Source organism: Notothenia rossii (assembly GCF_949606895.1).
Source record: "Notothenia rossii genome assembly, chromosome: 3".
Classification (NCBI taxonomy): Eukaryota; Metazoa; Chordata; class Actinopteri; order Perciformes; family Nototheniidae; genus Notothenia; species Notothenia rossii.
Window position 1 is genome coordinate 93107614 of NC_136901.1, and position 22047 is coordinate 93129660.

A 22047-nucleotide genomic window follows, 5' to 3' on the forward strand; every position below is an offset into this window, starting at 1 on the left:
AAAGAACTCAATGGTGCTCTCGGAGGAGATTCAGGTGATAAGGGGGGGAGGGGGGGGGGTACCTTGGTTGCTGATTGGCTAATGGTTACACAAGACAACACATCGTTATGACATCATAAAGTGGCCAAAATCTGATCAGCTCATTTTCAGACAGGTTTTTATAGAAAAAGAGACATGGAGAAGAGGGGACAAATGTTGATGTGGAAGAGACATTAAGAAGAGGGGACACATGTTGATGTAGAAGAGACATGGAGAAGAGGGGACACATGTTGATGTAGAAGAGACATGAAGAAGAGGGGACACATGTTGATGTAGAAGAGACATGGAGAAGAGGGGACACATGTTGATGTAGAAGAGACATGAAGAAGAGGGGACACATGTTGATAAAGAATAGACATGAAGAAGAGGGGACACATGTTGATGTAGAAGAGACATGAAGAAGAGGGGACACATGTTGATGTAGAAGAGACATGGAGAAGAGGGGACACATGTTGATGTAGAAGAGACATGAAGAAGAGGGGACACATGTTGATGTAGAAGAGACATGGAGAAGAGGGGACACATGTTGATGTAGAAGAGACATGAAGAAGAGGGGACACATGTTGATAAAGAATAGACATGAAGAAGAGGGGACACATGTTGATGTAGAAGAGACATGAAGAAGAGGGGACACATGTTGATGTAGAAGAGACATGGAGAAGAGGGGACACATGTTGATGTAGAAGAGACATGAAGAAGAGGGGACACATGTTGATGTAGAAGAGACATGGAGAAGAGGGGACACATGTTGATGTGGAAGAGACATGGAGAAGAGGGGACACATGTTGATGTAGAAGAGACATGAAGAAGAGGGGACACATGTTGATGTAGAAGAGACATGAAGAAGAGGGGACACATGTTGATGTAGAAGAGACATGGAGAAGAGGGGACAAATGTTGATGTGGAAGAGACATGAAGAAGAGGGGACACATGTTGATGTAGAAGAGACATGGAGAAGAGGGGACACATGTTGATGTAGAAGAGACATGAAGAAGAGGGGACACATGTTGATGTAGAAGAGACATGGAGAAGAGGGGACACATGTTGATGTAGAAGAGACATGAAGAAGAGGGGACACATGTTGATGTGGAAGAGACATGGAGAAGAGGGGACACGTGTTGATGTAGAAGAGACATGAAGAAGAGGGGACACATGTTGATGTAGAAGAGATGTGAAGAAGAGGATTTTGCACAAGAGGTGACCTTTAAATAAATCACGTGACAATATTAGAGATGTACATATTTAAATGTTAATTAATATTTGGATGTGAACCATGAATGTTTAATAATAATAATAATAACTAGAGAATGCAATTCCTGAAGAAATTGCTAGTGGGAATGCTTTATGCTGAAAAGCTGACGCTAAACTGCTATGCTGAAATGTAATGTGTAAGAAGAAAGTGAATCATTCAGATTAAAATGAAATGTGTAAGAAGAAAGTGAATAATTTAGATTTAAATGAAATGTGTAAGAAGAAAGTGAATAATTTAGATTGAAATGGTACATACAACACTGGGGTTTGAATGTGTGATGAGAGAAGAAAAGAAAGTGAAAAGGCTTGGAAAAGCAGCAGAATATTTGAACCACAAACTTCTGAACTAACTTGAGGGCGAAGGATCTGTCGCCATGGCAACGGCATTTGATGACACCTCACGCTTAGATGCGTTGATGGCTGCATTGTTACCAAGTCTGTGAAGTTTTGGGCTGTTTGGAGTATTTTCACTGAAGTTATGAGAAAACTGTGTTTCAAGGCGAGCATTGTGTTGCCATGGCAACGGCATTTGAAGAAATCTCAAAACTGTCCCGTAGATGTCTTCACGGCTGGACTGTTAGCACACTTGTGAAATTTGAGCACTTTTTGAACATTTGCATAGGAGTTATAGCGACATCATGTTTTATGGCGAGGGATGCGTTTCCGTGGAAACGGCATATGGTGAGATCTCAAATTTGGCGTAGAGCTATTGAGGCATGGACCGGTGATTTACAAGTGAAGATTGGGGGACGATTGGACCGTGTCCATTGGACTTATAGCGACATCATGTTTTATGGCGAGGGATACGTTTCCATGGAAACGGCATAGTGTGAGATCTCAGATTTGGCGTAGAGCTGTTGAGGCATGGACCGGTGATATACAAGTGAAGATTGGGGGACGATTGGACCGTGTCGATGGGACTTACAGCCACATCGTGTTTCATGGCGAGTGGTCCGTCGCCATGGCAACGGCATTTTGATGACACCCCATACTACGTTTAGATGCGTTGAAGGCTGCATCGTTACCAAACTTGTGAAGTTCTGGGCTGTTTGGAGTATTTTCACTGAAGTTATGAGAAAACCGTGTTTCAAGGCGAGCATTGTGTTGCCATGGCAACGACATTTGAAGAAATCTCAAACCTGTCCTGTAGATGTCTTCACGGCTGGACTGTTAGCACACTGCTATCTGAAGTCTGCTGCTCTGAGCATGTCAGTTGGAGTGATGACATCATCGTGTTCCATTGCACAGGTGTTTATAGTTGAGCTAACGAGGTGCCTAGACTTCAAAGGCTTCATTGTTCTGAATGAGAGGAATCTCTTACATGTAAGCGTTTTGTGGAAGAACTGTAACAGATATCTGTGAAATCTGAAAACGTGAAGCATGTCAAGGAAGTTGAGTATCTGAAGTGTAATTTTTGTGTACTTTCGGGTTAATAATATGGCCTTTTTGGCAGTTTAACTAAAGGTGTGCGGCTACTGCCGTGAGGAAATATCTGCCTGAAATTACAATGGGCTTTAATGGAGGAATGTTGAACGTTTTTGTCACTTCATGCCCTCAAAAGGCCTTTTGTTTGTGATGAATTATGGGATGTATCTCTGGAATTATGAAAGTTATGAATGAGAAAAGTAATAGCCATCGATTCCCGACCGAGCTGAACGTTTTGATGTTCGAACTGAGTTTCTGCGATGTTCAATGCGGGAAGAGAAGCGCGGCCAAATAAGTCGGCGGGATAATAAAAATTCATCCGTAGAAGAACAGTTAGTGGGAGTGCTGTTAACAGCATTCCCATTAAATTAATTACATTTTTATTGTAGCGCTTTTCCAGGTCCTCAAAAGCGCTTTACAAATACACATTACACATATCAGACATGTAACAGTCATTACTGTGGACAATACCCAGAGAAAAGTGTTTAGGCTTCTCTGAGCATCTGAACATGTGTTGCGAACACAAACACAATTAAATCTGCGAGCAGCGTTGAGCGGGTCTTCGACGCTCCGCAAGCTGTTGTCCGCACGTCGACGTCAGGCAGATGTCTCGAGGACTCGGCCGTTGGCAAACGTGGGAAGTTTCAGGCCGATCGGACAACGTACACAGGAGTTACAGCAGTATCACAAACATTGTGTTTGATGGGGAGTGATCTGTCGCCATGGCAACAGAATTTGATGACACCCCATAATACGCCTAGATGTGTTGAGGGCTGCATCGTTATCAAACCTGTGAGGTTTTGGGCCGTTTGGAGCAAGTTAACTGGAGTTATGAGAGAACCATGTTTCACGGCGACCATTTAGTTACCATAGCAACGACATTTGACGAAATATCAAAACTGACACATATATGTCTCGAGGGGTTGACCGTTAGCACACATGTGACATTTGAACACTTTTTGAACATTTAAACAGGAGTTTTAGCAATATCGTGCTTAACGGCGAGGGATGCGTTGCCATGGCAACAGCTTTTGAGGAAAACTCACTATTGTCACATTGAGGTGTTGAGGGCCGGACCATTAACTGTGATCTGAAGTCTGGTGCCGTTTGGACCATTTTCCATTGAGTTAAGACAACATTGGGTTTTATGCAGGGGGATGTGTTGCCATGGAAACGGCAAATGATGACATCCCATAATTGGCATAGAGCTGTTTAGGGCCTGACCATCACCCATCATATGAAGTCTGGTGGCATTTGGACAATTTTCCATTGAATTACGACAACATAGAGTTGTATGGCGAGGGATGCGTTGCCATGGAAACCGCATACGATGACATCCCATAATTGTCATAGAGCTGTTTAGGGCCTGAACATCACCCATCATATGAAGTCTGGTGGCATTTGGACGATTTTCCATTGAATTACGACAACATAGAGTTGTATGGCGAGGGATGCGTTGCCATGGAAACGGCATACGATGACATCCCATAATTGGCATAGAGCTGTTTAGGGCCTGACCATCACCCATCATATGAAGTCTGGTGCCGTTTGGACGATTTTCCATTGACTTAACAGAACATCGTGTTTTTTGGCGAGGGATTCGTTGCCATGGAAACGGCATACGATGAGATCTCAGATTTCATGTAGAGCTGTTGAGGCATTCACCGGTGATATAAAAGTGAAGATTGGGGGACGATGGGACCGTGTCCATTGGAGTTACAGCGACACCGTGTGTTATGGCGAGGGATCCGTTGCCATGGTAACGCCATATTAAGTAACATCGGATTTGACGTAGAGCTGTTCAGGGCCGCAGTGTTAATCATCATGTGAATTTTGGTGGCGTTCTGAGCATGTCAGTTTGAATTATGACATCATCGTGTTCCATGGCGAGGGATGGCCTAGCATCGAGCGAACGCGAACTTTGGCGCCAAATCACGGCTGCGCCGTGCGAAAGAAAAGAAGTTCCGTGATAACTTTAGATCGCCCATTTGTCGAGAAGCTACCCGACGAATTTGGAGTCGTACGGATAAAGTCCCTAGGAGGAGTTGGTTAAAGTGCGGAGGACGAAAAACGCGATAAATCGCGTTTTTCCAACGCCAAATTCAAAATGGCCGACTTGCTGTACGTTATTTTATACCCCTCCAAGATGCTTTTTTGCTCGTCTCCGCACCCTAGATATGCTTAGCGAGTTTCGTTGGTTTACGTGAAAGTTAAAGTAGGGGGAGTTAACGTTAAAAACGGAAGTGGGCGTGGTCTACGCAATTTTTTACGCAAAGTTCCGGTACCAATTACACATCGCTATTTTCACGACTTCTGATGCGCATGCGAAATTTGGTGAGTTTTCACATATGTTGCAGGGGTCAAAAGTGCGCGCAATGTATTCAAATAATAATCAGAAGAAGAATAATAATAATTAAAGCTGCGAGCAGCGTTGAGCGGGTCTTTGACGCTCCGCAGGCTGTTGTCCGCACGTCGACGTCAGGCAGATGTCTCGAGGACTCGGCCGTTGGCAAACGTGGGAAGTTTCAGGCCGATCGGACAACGTACACAGGAGTTACAGCAGTATCACAAACATTGTGTTTGATGGGGAGTGATCTGTCGCCATGGCAACGGAATTTGATGACACCCCATAATACGCCTAGATGTGTTGAGGGCTGCATCGTTATCAAACCTGTGAAGTTTTGGGCCGTTTGGAGCAAGTTAACTGGAGTTATGAGAGAACCGTGTTTCACGGCGACCATTTAGTTACCATAGCAACGACATTTGACGAAATCTCAAAACTGACACATATATGTCTCGAGGGGTTGACCGTTAGCACACATGTGAAATTTGAACACTTTTTGAACATTTAAACAGGAGTTTTAGCAATATCGTGCTTAACGGCGAGGGATGCATTGCCATGGCAACAGCTTTTGAGGAAAACTCACTATTGTCATATTCAGGTGTTGAGGGCCTGACCATCACCCATCATATGAAGTCTGGTGGCGTTTGGACGATTTTCCATGGAATTAAGAGAACATTGTGTTTTATGGCGAGGGATGCGTTGCCATGGCAACGGCATATGATGACATCCCCTAATTGACATAGAGCTGTTGAGGGCCTGACCATTAATGATAGTCTGAAGTCTGGTGCCGTTTGGACGATTTTCCATGGAGTTATGACAATACCGGGTATTTTGGCGAGGGATGCGTTGCCATGGCAACAGCTTTTGAGGAAAACTCACTATTTTCACAGTGAGGTGTTGAGGGCCGGACCATTAACTGTGATCTGAAGTCTGGTGCCGTTTGGACGATTTTCCATTGAATTAAGACAACATTGTGTTTTTTGGCGAGGGATGCGTTGCCATGGAAACCGCATATGATGACATCGCATAATTGGCGTAGAGCTGTTGAGGGCCGGACCATTAGCCATCATCTGAAGTCTGTTGCCGTTTGGACGATTTTCCATTGAGTTAAAACAACACCGTGTTTCATGGCGAGGGATCTGTCACCATGGCAACGGCATATGATGACACCCCATAATGGAGTTAGAGCTGTTCAGGGCCTGACCGTCACCCATCATATGAAGTCTGGTGCCGTTTGGACGATTTTCCATTGAGTTAACAGAACATCGGGTATTTTGGTGAGGGATGCGTTGCCATGGCAACAGCTTTTGAGGAAAAGTCACTATTGTCACATTGAGGTGTTGAGGGCCGGACCATTAACTGTGATCTGAAGTCTGGTGCCGTTTAGACCATTTTCCATTGAGTTAACACAACATCGTGTTTTTTGGCGAGGGATGCGTTGCCATAGAAACGGCATATGATGACATCGCATAATTGGCGTAGAGCTGTTGAGGGCCGGACCATTAGCCATCATCTGAAGTCTGTTGCCGTTTGGACGATTTTCCATTGAGTTAACACGCCAACGCCAAATTCAAAATGGCCGACTTGCTGTACGTTATTTTATACCCCTCCAAGAGGCTTTTTTGCTCGTTCCGGTACCAATTACACATCGCTATTTTCACGACTTGTGATGCGCATGCGAAATTTGGTGAGTTTTCACATATGTTGCGGGGGTCAAAAGTGCGCGCAATGTATTCAAATAATAATCAGAAGAAGAATAATAATAATAATTAAAGCTGCAAGCAGCGTTGAGCGGGTCTTCGACGTTCCGCAGGCTGTTGTCCGCACGTCGACGTGTCTAGGTGTCTGAAGGACTCGGCCGTTGGCAAACGTGGGAAGTTTCAGGCCGATCGGACAATGTATTTAGGAGTTACAGCAGTATCAGATACATTGTGTTTGATGGCGAGGGATCTGTCGCCATGGCAACGGAATTTGATGAAACCCCATAATACGCCTAGATGTGTTGAGCGCTGCATCGTTATCAGATCTGTGAAGTTTTGGGCCGTTTGGAGCATGTTAACTGGAGTTATGAGAAAACCGTGTTTCACGGAGACCATTTTCATAGCAACGAAATTTGACAAAATGTCAAAACTGACACATATATGTGTCGAGGGCTTGACAGTTAGCACACATGTAAAGTTTGAACAGTTTTCGACCATATACACAGGACTTATAGCAATATCGTGGTTAACGGCGAGGGGTGTGTTGCCATGGCAACAGCTTTTGGGGGAAACTCACTATTGTCATATTGAGGTGTTGAGGGACAAACCATTAGCCATCATCTAAAGTCTGGTGCCGTTTGGATGATTTTCCATTGAGTTAGGACAACACCATGTTTCATGGCGAGGGAAGTGTTGCCATGGAAACGGCATATGGTGAGATCTCAGATTTCACGTAGAGCTGTTGAGGCATTGACCGGTGATATAAAAGTTAAGACTGGGGGACGATGGGACCTTGTCCATTGGAGTTACGACAACACCAGGTTTATTGGCGGGGGACGCATTGCCATGGCAACGGCATATGAGGACATCCCATAATTGACATAGAGCTGTTGAGGGCCGGACCATTAATGATAGTCTGAAGTCTGGTGCCGTTTGGACGATTTTCCATTGAATTAGGACAACACCGTGTTTCATGGCGAGGGATCTGTTGCCATGGCAACGGCATATGATGACATCCCATAATTGGCATAGAGCTGTTGAGGGCCGGACCATTAATGATAGTCTGAAGTCTGGTGCAGTTTGGATGATTTTCCATTGAGTTACGTCAATACCGGGTTTTTTGGCGAGGGAAGTGTTGCCATGGAAACGGCATATGGTGAGATCTCGGATTTCACGTAGAGTTGTTGAGGCATTGACCGGTGATATAAAAGTTAAGTCTGGGGGACGATGGGACCTTGTCCATTGGAGTTACGACAACACCAGGTTTATTGGCGGGGGACGCATTGCCATGGCAACGGCATATGAGGACATCCCATAATTGACATAGAGCTGTTGAGGGCCGGACCATTAATGATAGTCTGAAGTCTGGTGCAGTTTGGACCATTGTCCATTGAGTTAGGACAACACCGTGTTTCATGGCGAGGGAACTGTCGCCATGGCAACGGCATATGAGGACATTCCATAATTGACATAGAGCTGTTGAGGGCCGGACCATTAATGATAGTCTGAAGTCTGGTGCCGTTTGGACGATTTTCCATTGACTTACAACAACATGGTATTTTATGGCGAAGGAAGCGTTGCCATGGAAACGGCATATGTTGACATCCCCTAATTGAGAGAGAGCTGTTGAGGGCCGGACCATTAATGATAGTCTGAAGTCTGGTGCCGTTTGGACGATTTTCCATTGAATTACAAAAAGACCAGGTATTTTGGCGAGGGAAGCGTTGCCATGCAAACGACAAATGGTGAGATTTCATATTTAACGTAGAGCTGTTGAGGCATGGACAGGTGATATAAAAGTGAAGATTGGGGGACGATGGGACCGTGTCCATTGGAGTTACAGCGACAACGTGTTTAATGGCGAAGGATCCGTTGCCATGGTAATGGCAAATGAAGTAACATCAGATTTGACCTAGAGCTGTTCAAGGCCGCAGTGTTAACCATCATGTGAAGTTTGGTGGCGTTCTGAGTATTTCAGTTGGCGTTATGCCATCATCGTGTTCCATGGCAAGGGACCGCCTAGCATCGAGCGAACGCGAACTTTGGCGCCAAATCACGGTCATGCCGTGCGAAAAACCAAAAAACTGCATGATAACAATTTGCCGCCCATGTCTCGCGATAATACCTGACGAATTTCGAGTGGTTCGGATAAAGTCCCGAACGCGATACAAAATTCGTACGGAGGACGAAAAACGCGATAAATCGCGTTTTTCCGACACCAAATTCAAAATGGCCGACTTCCTGTACGCCGACGCTCCGCAGGCTGTTGTCCGCACGTCGACGTGTCGCGAAAGGCGTCTCGAGGACTCGGCCGTAGGCAAACGTGGGAAGTTTCAGGCCGATCGGACGACGTACATAGGAGTCACAGCAGTATCACAAACATTGTGTTTGATGGCGAGTGATCTGTCGCCATGGCAACGGAATTTGATGACACCCCATAATACGCCTAAATGTGTTGAGGGCTGCATCGTTATCAAACCTGTGAAGTTTTGGGCCGTTTGGACCATTTTCCATTGAGTTAACACAACATTGGGTTTTATGGCGAGTGATCTGTCGCCATGGCAACGGAATTTGATCACACCCCATAATACGCCTAGATGTGTTGAGGGCCGGACCAGTAGCCATCATCTGAAGTCTGGTGCCGTTTGGACGATTTTCCATTGAGTTAACACAACATCGTGTTTTTTGGCGAGGGATGCGTTGCCATGGCAACGGCATATGATGACACCCCATAATTGACATAGAGCTGTTGAGGCATGAACCGGTGATATAAAAGTGAAGATTGGGGGACGATGGGACCCTGTCCATTGGAGTTACAGCGACACCGTGTTTGATGGCGAGGGATGCATTGCCATGGAAACGGCATATGATGACATCCCATAATGGACTTAGAGCTGTTGAGGGCCGGACCATTAATGATAGTCTGAAGTCTGGTGCCGTTTGGACGATTTTCCGTTGAGTTACGACAACACCGGGTTTTATGGCGAGGAATCTGTCGCCATGGAAACGGCATATGATGACATCCCATAATTGGCATAGAGCTGTTCAGGGCCGGACCATTAGCCATCATCTGAAGTCTGGTGCCGTTTGGACGATTTTCCATTGAGTTAACACAACATGGTGTTTTTTGGCGAGGGATGCGTTGCCATGGCAACGGCATATGATGACATCCCATAATTGGCATAGAGCTGTTGAGGGCCGGACCATTAATGATAGTCTGAAGTCTGGTGCCGTTTGGACGATTTTCCATTGAGTTAACACAACACCGGGTTTTATGGCGAGGGATCTGTCGCCATGGCAACGGCATATGATGACATCCCCTAATTGACTTAGAGCTGTTTAGGGCCTGACCATCACCCATCATATGAAGTCTGGTGCCGTTTGGACGATTTTCCATTGAGTTAACACAACATCGTGTTTTTTGGCGAGCGATGCGTTGCCATGGAAACGGCATACGGTGAGATCTGAGATTTCACGTAGAGCTGTTGAGGCATGAACCGGTGATATAAAAGTGAAGATTGGGGGACGATGGGACCGTGTCCATTGGAGTTACAGCGACACCGTGTTTTATGGCGAGGGATGCGTTGCCATGGTAACGCCATATTAAGTAACATGGGATTTGACGTAGAGCTGTTCAGGGCCGCAGTGTTAACCATCACGTGAAGTTTGGTGGCGTTCTGAGCATGTCAGTTTGAGTTATGACATCATGGTGTTCCATGGCGAGGGATGGCCTAGCATCGAGCGAACGCGAACTTTGGCGCCAAATCACGGCTACGCCGTGCGAAAGAAAAAAAGTTCCGTGATAACTTTAGATGGCCCATTTGTGGAGACGCTACCCGACGAATTTGGAGTTGTACGGATAAAGTCCCTAGGAGGAGTTCGTTAAAGTGCGGAGGACGAAAAACGCGATAAATCGCGTTTTTCCGACGCCAAATTATGGCGAGGGATCCGTTGCCATGGTAACGCCACATTAAGTAACATCGGATTTTACGTAGAGCTGTTCAGGGCCGCAGTGTTAACCATCACGTGAAGTTTGGTGGCGTTCTGAGCATGTCAGTTTGAGTTATGACATCATCGTGTTCCATGTTGAGGGATGGCCTAGCATCGAGCGAACGCGAACTTTGGCGCCAAATCACGGCTACGCCGTGCGAAAGAAAAAAATTTCCGTGATAACTTTAGATCGCCCATTTGTGGAGAAGCTACCCGAGGAATTTGGAGTGGTACGGATAAAGTCCCTAGGAGGAGTTCGTTAAAGTGCGAGGGACGAAAAACGCGATAAATCGCGTTTTTCCAACGCCAAATTCAAAATGGCGGACTTCCTGTACGTTATTTTATACCCCTCCAAGAGGCTTTTTTGCTCGTCTCCGCACCCTAGATATGCGTAGCGAGTTTCGTTCGTTTACGTGAAAGTTAAAGTGGGGGGAGTTAACGTTAAAAACGGAAGTGGGCGTGGCCTACGCAATTTTTGACGCAAAGTTCCGGAACCAATTACACATCGCAATTTTCACGACTTCTGACGCGCGTGCGAAATTTGGTGAGTTTTCACATATGTTGCGGGGGTCAAAAGTGCGCGCAATGTATTAAAATAATAATCAGAATAATAATAATCGCACCGATATCAATAATGTTCGGCCTAGGGTGGCCGAGGTCACATGGGCGCGAGCGTGTGTCTGTTTGATGATAAAGAAACTACTAGAAAGTAATAATAACATCTTTCTGTGATAACTGTAAGTCCTGCTGTGTGGTGTGATCACATGCTGAGGAACTTCTAGAGTCCTTCATGTGTTTGACATGTCTCCTCCATCACTCAATATGAAGAGAGGAACGCTTCAATTTAACTATTATTATAAATAAATAGAAGAACAGTGTTGGTTTATTTTGCTCTCAGTATTTAAACAGCAGAAATGTTATAGTGTTTATTTGAATAATTAAACTCCTGATTAGTTTATAAAGTGAATCACATCTGGACTTACTTGGCCTTCCTGCAGTTCCTCACAGCTGGAATCAGTCTTCGTTTCCCCTCCCGTGATGTTTTGAACTGATCCAGGTCCAACTCACCCAGAACCTCCTCTGACATCTGCAGCATGTAGGCCAGAGCAGAGCAGTGGATCACAGAGAGTTTTTTCCCTGATCTGTTCTCTGACTTCAGGAACTTTGTGATCTCCTGATGTACTGAGAGGTCCTTCATCTCTGTCAGACAGTGGAAGATGTTGATGCTCCTGTCAGGAGACATTTCATCACTGCTCATCTTCTTCAGGTTGTTGATGGCTCTCTGGATGTCTGTGCGACCCAGCGGGCCTTTGAAGAGTCTCTGGAAGGTTTCTGGACGCTTGTCTGTGCGACCCAGCAGGCCTCCTAACAGTCTCCGGTTGGACTCCAGAGAGAGGCCATGGAGAAAGCGGACAAACAGGTCCAGGTGGCCATTTTTACGACTGAGGGATTTCTTCATGGCTCCCTTTAGGAAGACATCCAGGGATGGGTAATCTTGATCTCTGTTTTTAATGTTCTCATAGGGCCAGTCTCCCTGCAGGAAGTCCTTCAGTACCTCTGTGTCTCTGTTGGTGTAACAGTGGAACATGTAGAATGCAGCCAGAAACTCCTGAATGCTCAGATGAACAAAGCAGTAGACGGTTTTCTGGAACATCACACTCTCTCTTTTGAAGATCTCTGTACAAAGTCCTGAGTGCACCGAGGCCTCGGTGACACCAAGACCACAGCGCTGCAGGTCTTCTTGGTAGAACATGATGTCTCCTTTCTCCAGATGTTCAAACGCCAGCCTCCCCAGCTTCAGAAGAACCTCCCTGTCAGCCTCCGTCAGCTGCTGTGAACTCGTCTCATGTCCCTCTTCATACTTCTGCTTCTTCCTCTTGGTCTGGACCAGCAGGAAGTGTGAGTACATGTCAGTGAGGGTCTGGGGTAGCTCTCCTCTCTGGTCTGTAGTCAACATGTGGTCCAGAACTGCAGCAGTGATCCAGCAGAAGACTGGGATCAGACACATGATGTGGAGGCTCCTGGAGCTCTTGATGTGAGAGATGATTCTGCTGGACAGGTCTTCATCACTCCATCTCCTCCTGAAGTACTCCTCCTTCTGGGCGTCAGTGAAGCCTCGTACTTCTGTCACCCTGTCCACACACTCAGGAGGGATCTGATTGGCCGCTGCAGGTCTGGAAGTTATCCAGACGAGAGCCGAGGGAAGCAGCTTCCCCCTGATGAGGTTTGTCAGCAGCACGTTGGCTGAGGACTGCTGAGAGACATCAGACACAACCTCATTGTTTCTGAAGTCCAGAGAAAGTCTGCTTTCATCCAGGCCGTCAAAGATGAGCAGCACTTTGCAGACAGCCAGCTGCTCTGCTGTGAGCTTCTGTAAGGTTGGATGGAAAACATGGAGCAGCCTGAGAAGACTGTACTGCTCACCTTTGATCAGGTTCAGCTCCCTGAAGGAGAGCGGGATCACCAGACTGACATCTTGGTTTCCCAAACCCTCGGCCCAGTCCAGAGTGAACTTCTGCACTGAGAAGCTTTTTCCAACTCCAGCGACTCCGTTGGTCAGGACCGCTCTGATGAGAGTCTGTTGGTCAGGTGAGGCTTTAAAGATGTCCTGGCACTTGATTGGAGTGTCATGGAGGGTCTCCTTCTTGGAAGCTGTCTCCAGCTGCCTCACCTCATGTTGGGTATTAACCTCTTCACTCAGGCCTTGTGTGATGTAGAGCTCAGTGAAGATGCTGTTGAGGAGGGTTTCACTTTGATCAGTTCCTTCAGTCACACGTTCACATCTCCTCCTCAGACTGAGCCTATGTTCATCTAGAACCTCCTGCAGACCACTATCTGCTGGAAGAGAAGGGAACAGGAGAGAATCAGGAAATGCTTTTGAGAATCTAACAATCAAACTAATAAAAACAGACTGAGTTGAAATGTTTTGGAAAGAGCTTAATGTCTCTGCTCTACAACAGAATACCTCATCCAGACCAAAGGAACCAGGAAGAGGAATAAGACGCTGCATGAGTTCGGCCTCTTACCTCGTACAGAGCTGCTCTGACTGGCTGTCTGCAGGCCAGCTCTGGTTCTGGATCTTTCTCCACACTGGGGACAGGAGGGGTCTCCTGATGGAGGTCTCTGCTCCCAGTATGAGGTGATGCACTGTCTGCAGAACCAGTGTCCACAGCTGGTAGAGACTGGATCCTTCAGGACGTCCTGACACAGAGCACAGCTGGACAGCTGCTCCTCCACAGGAACACCACTCTTCCTCTTCCCTCTGTGGAGATGAGCACATCCTTTATAGCACTTTAGGGGAGCTGATTATCACCAAAGGTACAACAAGGGGGAACATTCTAGTTTGATATTTAAAAAAAGGTCTAAACAATATACCTTTGTGATCAGGTAGATAGCTTACAATTCACATGTATTTGAGTACCCCTGGTGTAGAGTGTGAGGATGATTTCACTGGTAGATCATTTACTATTGTTGTAAAGTCAAACAGAGCCTGAGGCTCTAATAATGATAAAATAAATACAGATTACAATTAGTCAAAAAATAATATATATAAATACATATCAATAACAAAATAGATTAATTTTAAAGATAAATTAAATCATTAGCGTTACAAATATGTTCATTTAAATACAAATGACCCATTAATAGGGATAGAAATCGAGTGTGTAATGATCGCAGGCGGTCCTCCTCTGGCAAGCTGGGTGTAATCACACTAATCAGAAAGCCCCGGTGCCGCTACCTGAAGGAGTTAAATAGTTGGTGCGTGCGAGTCGGTGACACACTGAAGCGTGCAGACGGGAGGCATTCTACCAAGTCAGGACAGGCAGCCGGTAACACACTGAAGCGTGCAGACGGGAGGCATTCTACCAAGTCAGGACAGGCAGCCGGTAACACACTGAAGCGTGCAGACGGGAGGCATTCTACCAAGTCAGGACAGGCAGCCGGTAACACACTGAAGAGTGCAGACCATGGATGTATAATAACAACTATAGGTTACTTACGTAACCCCAGTTCTCAGAGTAACATAAAGTGAGATATCTCACTATGGGATGCGCCTCAGCGCGGAGCAAACAGAAGCCTCAATCTCATTACGCCAATCCTGACAGACCATGGATGTATAATAAGAACTGAATACAGCGTGGGAGGCGGGGCCTCATTCATTCCTATGAGAGTTGCTCAATGGCACATGGATGACAAAATGGCCCAACTTTTGAGAGAGTGAAACATCACAGATTACCCAGCAGGCCTGAGAAGTACCCGTATGTGCGCTCATAGAGCATGCACAACTTTAACCACGCCCCCCAAAAGGCTCGTTCACTAGTGCTGGGGGGAAACGATTCTGTTGAAAACGATTAATCGGGCGATTATTTTATCGATTAGTAGGCTACTCTAACGATTATTTTTCTGTCGTTCGATTAATAAAAAACATAATGTATCTCAAATAAATACCAAAAAATTCTTAATAATAGTTTTTTTTTTATTGCACAGCAAAATAAGAAATATAGAATACAATTATACAAAATAAAAAGGCCAGCCTCTTTACTCTTACAGTCTAACAAAAAATGTCTTCTGTACAAAATTACAAAAGATAACAAATGTAGTGCAAAAAACCAAATACTGTGCCGTGCACAGTACAGAAATTCATGACAACTGCGCACCAGCTGACGTGCAGCCCTGGCCTGGACATTGCTTGGCTCCGTTAGTTGACATACATTGATACTATAAGCTGACTAACGTTAGTCTAATGTTATGTTTGACTCGTAAACGACCACAACATGAGTTAGCTCTCTGTGCAGTTTGTTCGTTCCGGGTTAGTAGCGGCTAGATAGCGGTGTTCTGCAGACGTAAACTAGCTACCATTCCAGCCAACATTAAATGCTGACAAACATTACATTAAATTAAATTTAGCTGACGCTTTTATCCAAAGCAACTTACAATAAGTGCATTCGACCAGGAAGATACAACCTTGAAGAAAACAGAATCATATAAGTACATCAGGTTTCATAGAGCCAAACATTTCAAGTGTTACTCAACTGGCTTTAGATAAACCAGCCCTTTATTAGTGTATAAGTGCTTTGTTAGTAATTCTATCTCTGGAAGTGGAGTCTAAAGAGATGAGTTTTCAGTCTGAAGAAGATGTGTAAGCTTTCTGCTGTCCTGATTTCAATGGGGAGCTCATTCCACCATTTTGGAGCCAGGATAGCAAACCCACGTGTTTTTGCTGATGGGAACTTGGGTCCCCCTCGCAGTGCAGGTGCAGCGAGCTGTTTGGCCGATGCAGAGCGGAGTGCACGTGCTGGGGTGTACGGTTTAACCATGTCCTGGATGTAGGAAGGGCCAGATCCATTCGCAGCATGGTACGTAAGTACCAGTGTCTTGAAGTGGATTCTAGCAGTTACTGGAAGCCAGTGAATTGAGCGGAGGAGCGGCGTGGTGTGGGAGAATTTAGGAAGGTTGAAGACCAGACGAGCCGCTGCATTCTGGATGAGCTGCAGAGGTCGGATGGCACATGCAGGTAGACCAGCCAGGAGGGAGTTGCAGTAGTCTAGGCGTGAGATGACGAGGGCCTGGACCAGAACCTGCGCTGATTTCTGGGTCAGCTGGGGACGAACGTTAACTAACGCACAGCTGGCGCCGCTAGCTAGGTAGCTAACATTAACTATTAACCAACCAAGCACGAACAAACCGCACGGAGAGCTATAAGATAGTTAGCACTGCCGAAGTGCACAGAACTCAAGCTGCACAACACACTACACAAACGTGGAATTAATTTAGCCAAAGTTAGTACTTACTTATCATTGTTCCCTCCACGAGAGACAAGGGGGTGCCTCTGCTTTAAATGCTCCAACATCGCTGTTGTGCTAGTGTGGTATGCCAACTCCATTTATCAGAGCAAAGACTGCAAATAACAATGCCTTTGCGTTTTGGACTACATTTAAAGTATTCCATGCTTTTGAAGACCTAGGGCGAGATGTTTTTGTTTGGGGGCTTTTTGCAGGGCTTCGTGCGCAATCCTGTGAGGAGGAGGTGGTAGCCGTTTCAGTCTCCATAGTGTTTAAAGTGCGATTGCGAACTGCTTGTTGTTGTTTTGGGTGACCCACGTGTGTGTAGCGATTGTGGCGATGCGTCCACGAGGAAAATATGTCGTCGACGATACTTTGAAGTCGTTGCTACAGCACTATCGTTCACACATCAAGCACGTCAATTTGCGTACACGTAACAGCACCGCACGTTCTGGATTGTTATGATGGATTTGATATTAGCTAATAACGAGGCAGCCGCGGCAGTTAGCCGCAGCAGTTAGCCGCTAGCAGCTAGCGAGGCATTAGTAATTATGCTAATGTACACATCAATCGTTATGTACTTTTATATTACGCTGGTGTAACACGATCTAGTGATGGTTTTGTTCAGCATTCTCCTGTGCTCTGAAATAAAAATGTGGATAAGCATAAAACAACACTAAAATAAACACTACAATACAACTTGTTATTTGACACACACAAGCATGTTCATTTGTGTGTATAAATATACAACGCAGGCTATATACATATATAAGTATAATTAATACAACTGTTAATTTGATTAGAGCTTTGACACATATATCTTTATTTATATATGTATAAGTATGACGACTTCCTCGGGCGATATCATATGGTATAGCTAATTCATCGGTCAAAACGTGTTGTGCCCACATGCAAAGGTTGTAAACTCTGGCTTATCCCTGCGTGGTATTATAGTAAGAGCAAACAGCAACGTTCAACTCCTTTAATGGTATATTGCAAGTGCAGTAAGAAGCTATGGGACGTTAATCTACGTCAGTAATATTAACTTTAATGAATAAAAGACTTACATCATACAGCCCATGTAGTATAATATTTTACAAATAATGAATTACAGCAAACATGTGCAATATCTCCATTATTACAGCTCCGTGGGCTGGCAGTAAGGCGATATGGGTCCGTTCTTATTGTGTATCCATGGGTAAAGGTAAAACCATAGTAGTACTGAACACGTAACATGAACGTGCCGGGCGGCGCGGTCCCGTAGGTTAGATGCACGTTCCTAATGCAGAGGGAAATAACTCTCAGAATAACGTTATTAGCACATTTGTACAACTTGAGGAACAAATGTTTTTAATAAGGGCTATACAAGTGTTCACACTGGGTAGTTTATTTAGTTAAAAAAAAATTATTCAACGATTTACAGACCATTCTTTCCCCATGTAAGTCAATGGGAAAAAGTGTTTCCGGGACTGGCAACCAAACGGAAGTGTAGTACCGTCGTTTGGCCACCACGAATATTTTCATCTGAGTCCGGCGCACTTCCTGGGGGCTTGGTACAGACGGGAGGCATTCTACCAAGTCAGGACGGGCAGCCGGTAACACACTGAAGCGTACAGATGGGAGGCATTCTATCAAGTCAGGACAGGCAGCCGGTAACACACTGAAGCGTGCAGACGGGAGGCATTCTACCAAGTCAGGACAGGCAGCCGGTAACACACTGAAGCGTGCAGACGGGAGGCATTCTACCAAGTCAGGACAGGCAGCCGGTAACACACTGAAGCGTGCAGACGGGAGGCATTCTATCAAGTCAGGACAGGCAGCCGGTAACACACTGAAGAGTGCAGACGGGAGGCATTCTACCAAGTCAGGACAGGCAGCCGGTAACACACTGAAGCATGCAGACGGGAGGCATTCTACCAAGTCAGGACAGGCAGCCGGTAACACACTGAAGCATGCAGACGGGAGGCATTCTACCAAGTCAGGACAGGCAGCCGGTCAGACACTCAGATCCTTAGTGTTGTGTGAGGGGTCCGCAGAGCCACGGTGCGCTAAGATGTTTTATGTTCTGGTAAATTGTTTGCGTGTGTGCCACGTGTCCTTTTATAACTCTGCGCGTCATTGTTTATATATTAAGCATCAATTTGGTGTGCTAATTTTGCAGAGCATTCTGAGCTTAGACTCTCTGTTAGTTATTGTTAAAAGGATAGGTAAAAGAAGGACCTTAATTGTATTTAATTTAACATCCTGCAATTAGCCTACTCTGATAGGTGTTAAAAGGATATACGATTTTAGGAGGTTAAATACATTGAATTTAAGAAGAACAATAAATAAATACAATACAATATTTATTGTTAAAAAGTATTCATTTCAATTTACTAAAAGCCTTTCTAATAAAATCCTGCTAATTTAGTTCACTGAATATTCCTGCTAAAATAGAGGAAAAAATCTTTCTTGTTATAAAGAATTCATTTGATTTATTAAAAACCTTGCTAATAAAATCCAGTTAATTAAATCTGCGGAGATTTTAAAAGAGCTTGGGTTTAGAGAATTTATGTCGAAAATGACATTCCCAGAACAAATGACCATAACTACACTTCTAAAAGGGTTAAATTAATAATATTTTTTCTCAAAGTAATGATAAACCTGTCAGTTGGATGTAGAAAAGACAGATTCAAAATAGATGTTTTTTATTTTAAAGAAAATTCAGATTGAGCATGGTAAAAAACTGTAAATTATAGTGTCCGTCCAAAACATAAGTTGTACTTATAGTGAAAACTAAACTTGAATGATGGGTTAGTAGACTAAAAGCTTTAGCAATCCAAAGTACAACATATAATAAGTACCCTGTATCAAGATTGATGCAAAACAAGTGATATTTGACCTTTTTAGAGAGATTTAGCAAAGAAAACCTCTTCTGGGGCCATTTGGGTGGATTTTTCATATCTCTGGCTCCCCCTGCTGGATTTTGACATGTGACATCTCTTTCTAACCGTCAGAGCCAATGGAATCGAGGGGAATTCCCACATAGTTCTTATTTGGTCATGTGTGTGTGTTAGACTGCTGCATTGCCAAGACCGGAAGCAGCAGCCACTCTGGTGGCTACCATTAGCAGCTAACTTTTGCTCTGCGATTTTTACATAAAAATGGAATTATGGATTATAAATAATTCAAATTATTGCCCAGAAACTTTATCAACCTATGGATTAACCGATTCAGCCGCGTTTTTTCTCGTTTTAATGCCAATGAACACGTCTTTTGATCAGATTAACAGCTACGGTGAGACGATCTCCCTAGAAGCTACGTAAAGGTACGTGTTGTGATGTCTGTCTTTGCTTCCCCTGTCGCGAGTTCGGATCACTCAGTGATGATACTATATACCTAAATAATCTGTGGAACCTCAGCTTTAATCGGATATCTTGTATGTGCAGCTACGATAAGTAATAAGGGTACTTTTATCTTGAGTTCTGTGCCAATGTCCGTTAGCATTTTTCGCTAAGGGGTCATTTAGATGCTTCTTATGAGACTTGTGTTTTGTTTTGGTAAAAATTGTTTATATCGTCAGTTAGCTGAGATTATTTCCGTTAATCTGGTATAACACATTAATAGGTTCTTAAATATTAACATCCCCTGAGACAGTGTCCTGAAAGAACCTGTTAACCTGTGTTAACCTGTTAAGCCCCAGGGTCCCCGCCGGCGGGGACCCTGGGGCTTAACAGGTTAAAATGAATATTTCTGTGCTTAGTCTGCCCAGTTTATTTGCCCAGTTTATTTGTAAATTATTCACCTTTAAGGCAGCAGTGTCAGTGTATTGTTTGCATGCTTTGTTTATTTTAATAACTTGCTAGTTGTCTAAATACATCTTTCTTGTTTCAAAGGTTTTTCCCCTGCACTAAATGACCCATTCAGCAAGTAAATGGACTTCTGTTTGAAGTAAACTGCTGAAATAAAAGACTGAAAAGTAAAGCTGTGTCATTGGAGAGGAACCCTGTTCAAAGTCAGTAGATGCCTCAAGTCCTTTTCAAGTGGGGAAACTGCACCAAAATCAGAGGAGACTTGACTATTGCTGATGATGACAAGGAGCAAGAGTTCAACTTTGTTAATGTACTAAAAACAGAATCCTCTTCAGGTCAGGTTACAGTAGAAACAGACTCTTACTTTGTGTCTGAGGGTCCAGGTTCATCACTGAAGTATATAGGTTTCCCCATAGACCGGTCACTCTTCAGAGACAGACAGCTGGGGACTGGAGACTCTGCTCTCTGTCTGTGGAAACAACACATGTTTTAAACATCATTAATTTATTTAAAAAGCAGATTTTGATCCATGACTGTTCACCTGATTAAAGATGTTTAGAGTTTTTGAGTCTTGATTGTGGGTTTCTGTTGTTAAAATTCATTTGAGTGTGAAACGTTTTACATATTTGTATTTTATTTGCTTAATTTAACACAAAGTCCAACATGTAGAGTGTGAGGATGATTTCACTGGGAGATCAATTACTATTGCTGATGATGACAAGGAGCAAGAGTTCAACTTTGTTAATGTACTCTACTGGGTTTCATTAAACAGTTTAGATTAACAGATTACATAAAATCAGAATCCTCTTCAGGTCAGGTTACAGTAGAAACTCTTACTTTGTGTCTGAGGGTCCAGGGTCATCACTGAAGTTTAGAGGGTGATCCATAGACCGGTCACTCTTCAGAGACAGACAGCTGGAGACTGAAGGTGTGTCCTCTTCCTCATCTTTTAAATCACTCATCTTCTCCAGTCTGAGAGACAAACCAGCAACACTGGAGACACACACACACACACACACACACACACACACACACACACACACACACACACAGTTAAAATACATGAAATCAGTCAGACTTCAAGCCGCTCTCCATTTTAACTGCGTCACATGTTCTGTAACTCTGATGAAACAGGAAACAGGAAATAATAAAAGTTTACAACACTTGCAGAAGTCTCATTGGACTCTAGGACGCAGATTTTTAACCAATAAGTTATTTTCTGAGATCCAGTTTGACAGAGTAAATAATGAATGTGTTAGAAAGCAGATCCTGGTGTTAACACTCACCCTGTTGTCCTCCTGCTCCGTCAAGCTGTAACATGGCGTCTGGCAGTCTGACAAGTCTGACTTCATACTTTCACTTTCAACTTCCCTCCCCGTCTGCAGCCCCTCCCTTTGTTTCATAACCAGCCTTACCAGCTGAAGCAGTGCACATACAGGGACTATGTTCAGTTAGACAGAAGTGACATGCAGCTAAAAACAAGCTCAACAAAGTTATCAAAAGACACACAACATCCACACATCAGCATCCAGAGGCTCGGCCACCAGGTGGAGGGACTATATCTCTTCCCTGGCCTGGGAGCGCCTTGGGACCCCCCAGTCAGAGCTAGTTGATCTGGCCAGGGAAAGGAAGGTTTGGGGCTCTCTGCTGGAACTGCTACCTCCGTGACCCGACCACGGATAAGCGGGGGAAGATGGATGGATGGATGGCACAGGATCATCTGC

The 22047-nt window shown here is 44.6% G+C and overlaps 1 protein-coding gene across 10 annotated transcripts in view; it reads right to left on the bottom strand.

Moving 5' to 3' along the window:
* Positions 1-21690, bottom strand: part of LOC307031210 (protein NLRC3-like) — a 48758-nt gene extending 27068 nt beyond the window's left edge. For 8 of the 10 annotated variants that reach the window (XR_013805883.1, XR_013805884.1, XR_013805885.1 and 5 more), the window contains exons 1-5: positions 21610-21690; positions 21161-21316; positions 20688-20792; positions 13776-14011; positions 11733-13587 (exon numbers count right to left, since the gene is read on the bottom strand). Coding sequence is in view for 7 of the 10 variants with exons in the window: in XM_079668113.1 (XP_079524239.1) it covers positions 11733-13587; positions 13776-14011; positions 20688-20792; positions 21161-21285 (2321 nt within the window). In the remaining 3 variants the exon portion in view is untranslated. The remainder of the gene's footprint in view (positions 1-11732; positions 13588-13775; positions 14012-20687; positions 20793-21160; positions 21317-21609) is intronic. The other 2 variants (XM_079668111.1, XM_079668112.1) reach the window with 2 other exon arrangements.
* Between the last annotated feature and the right edge of the window lie 357 nt (positions 21691-22047).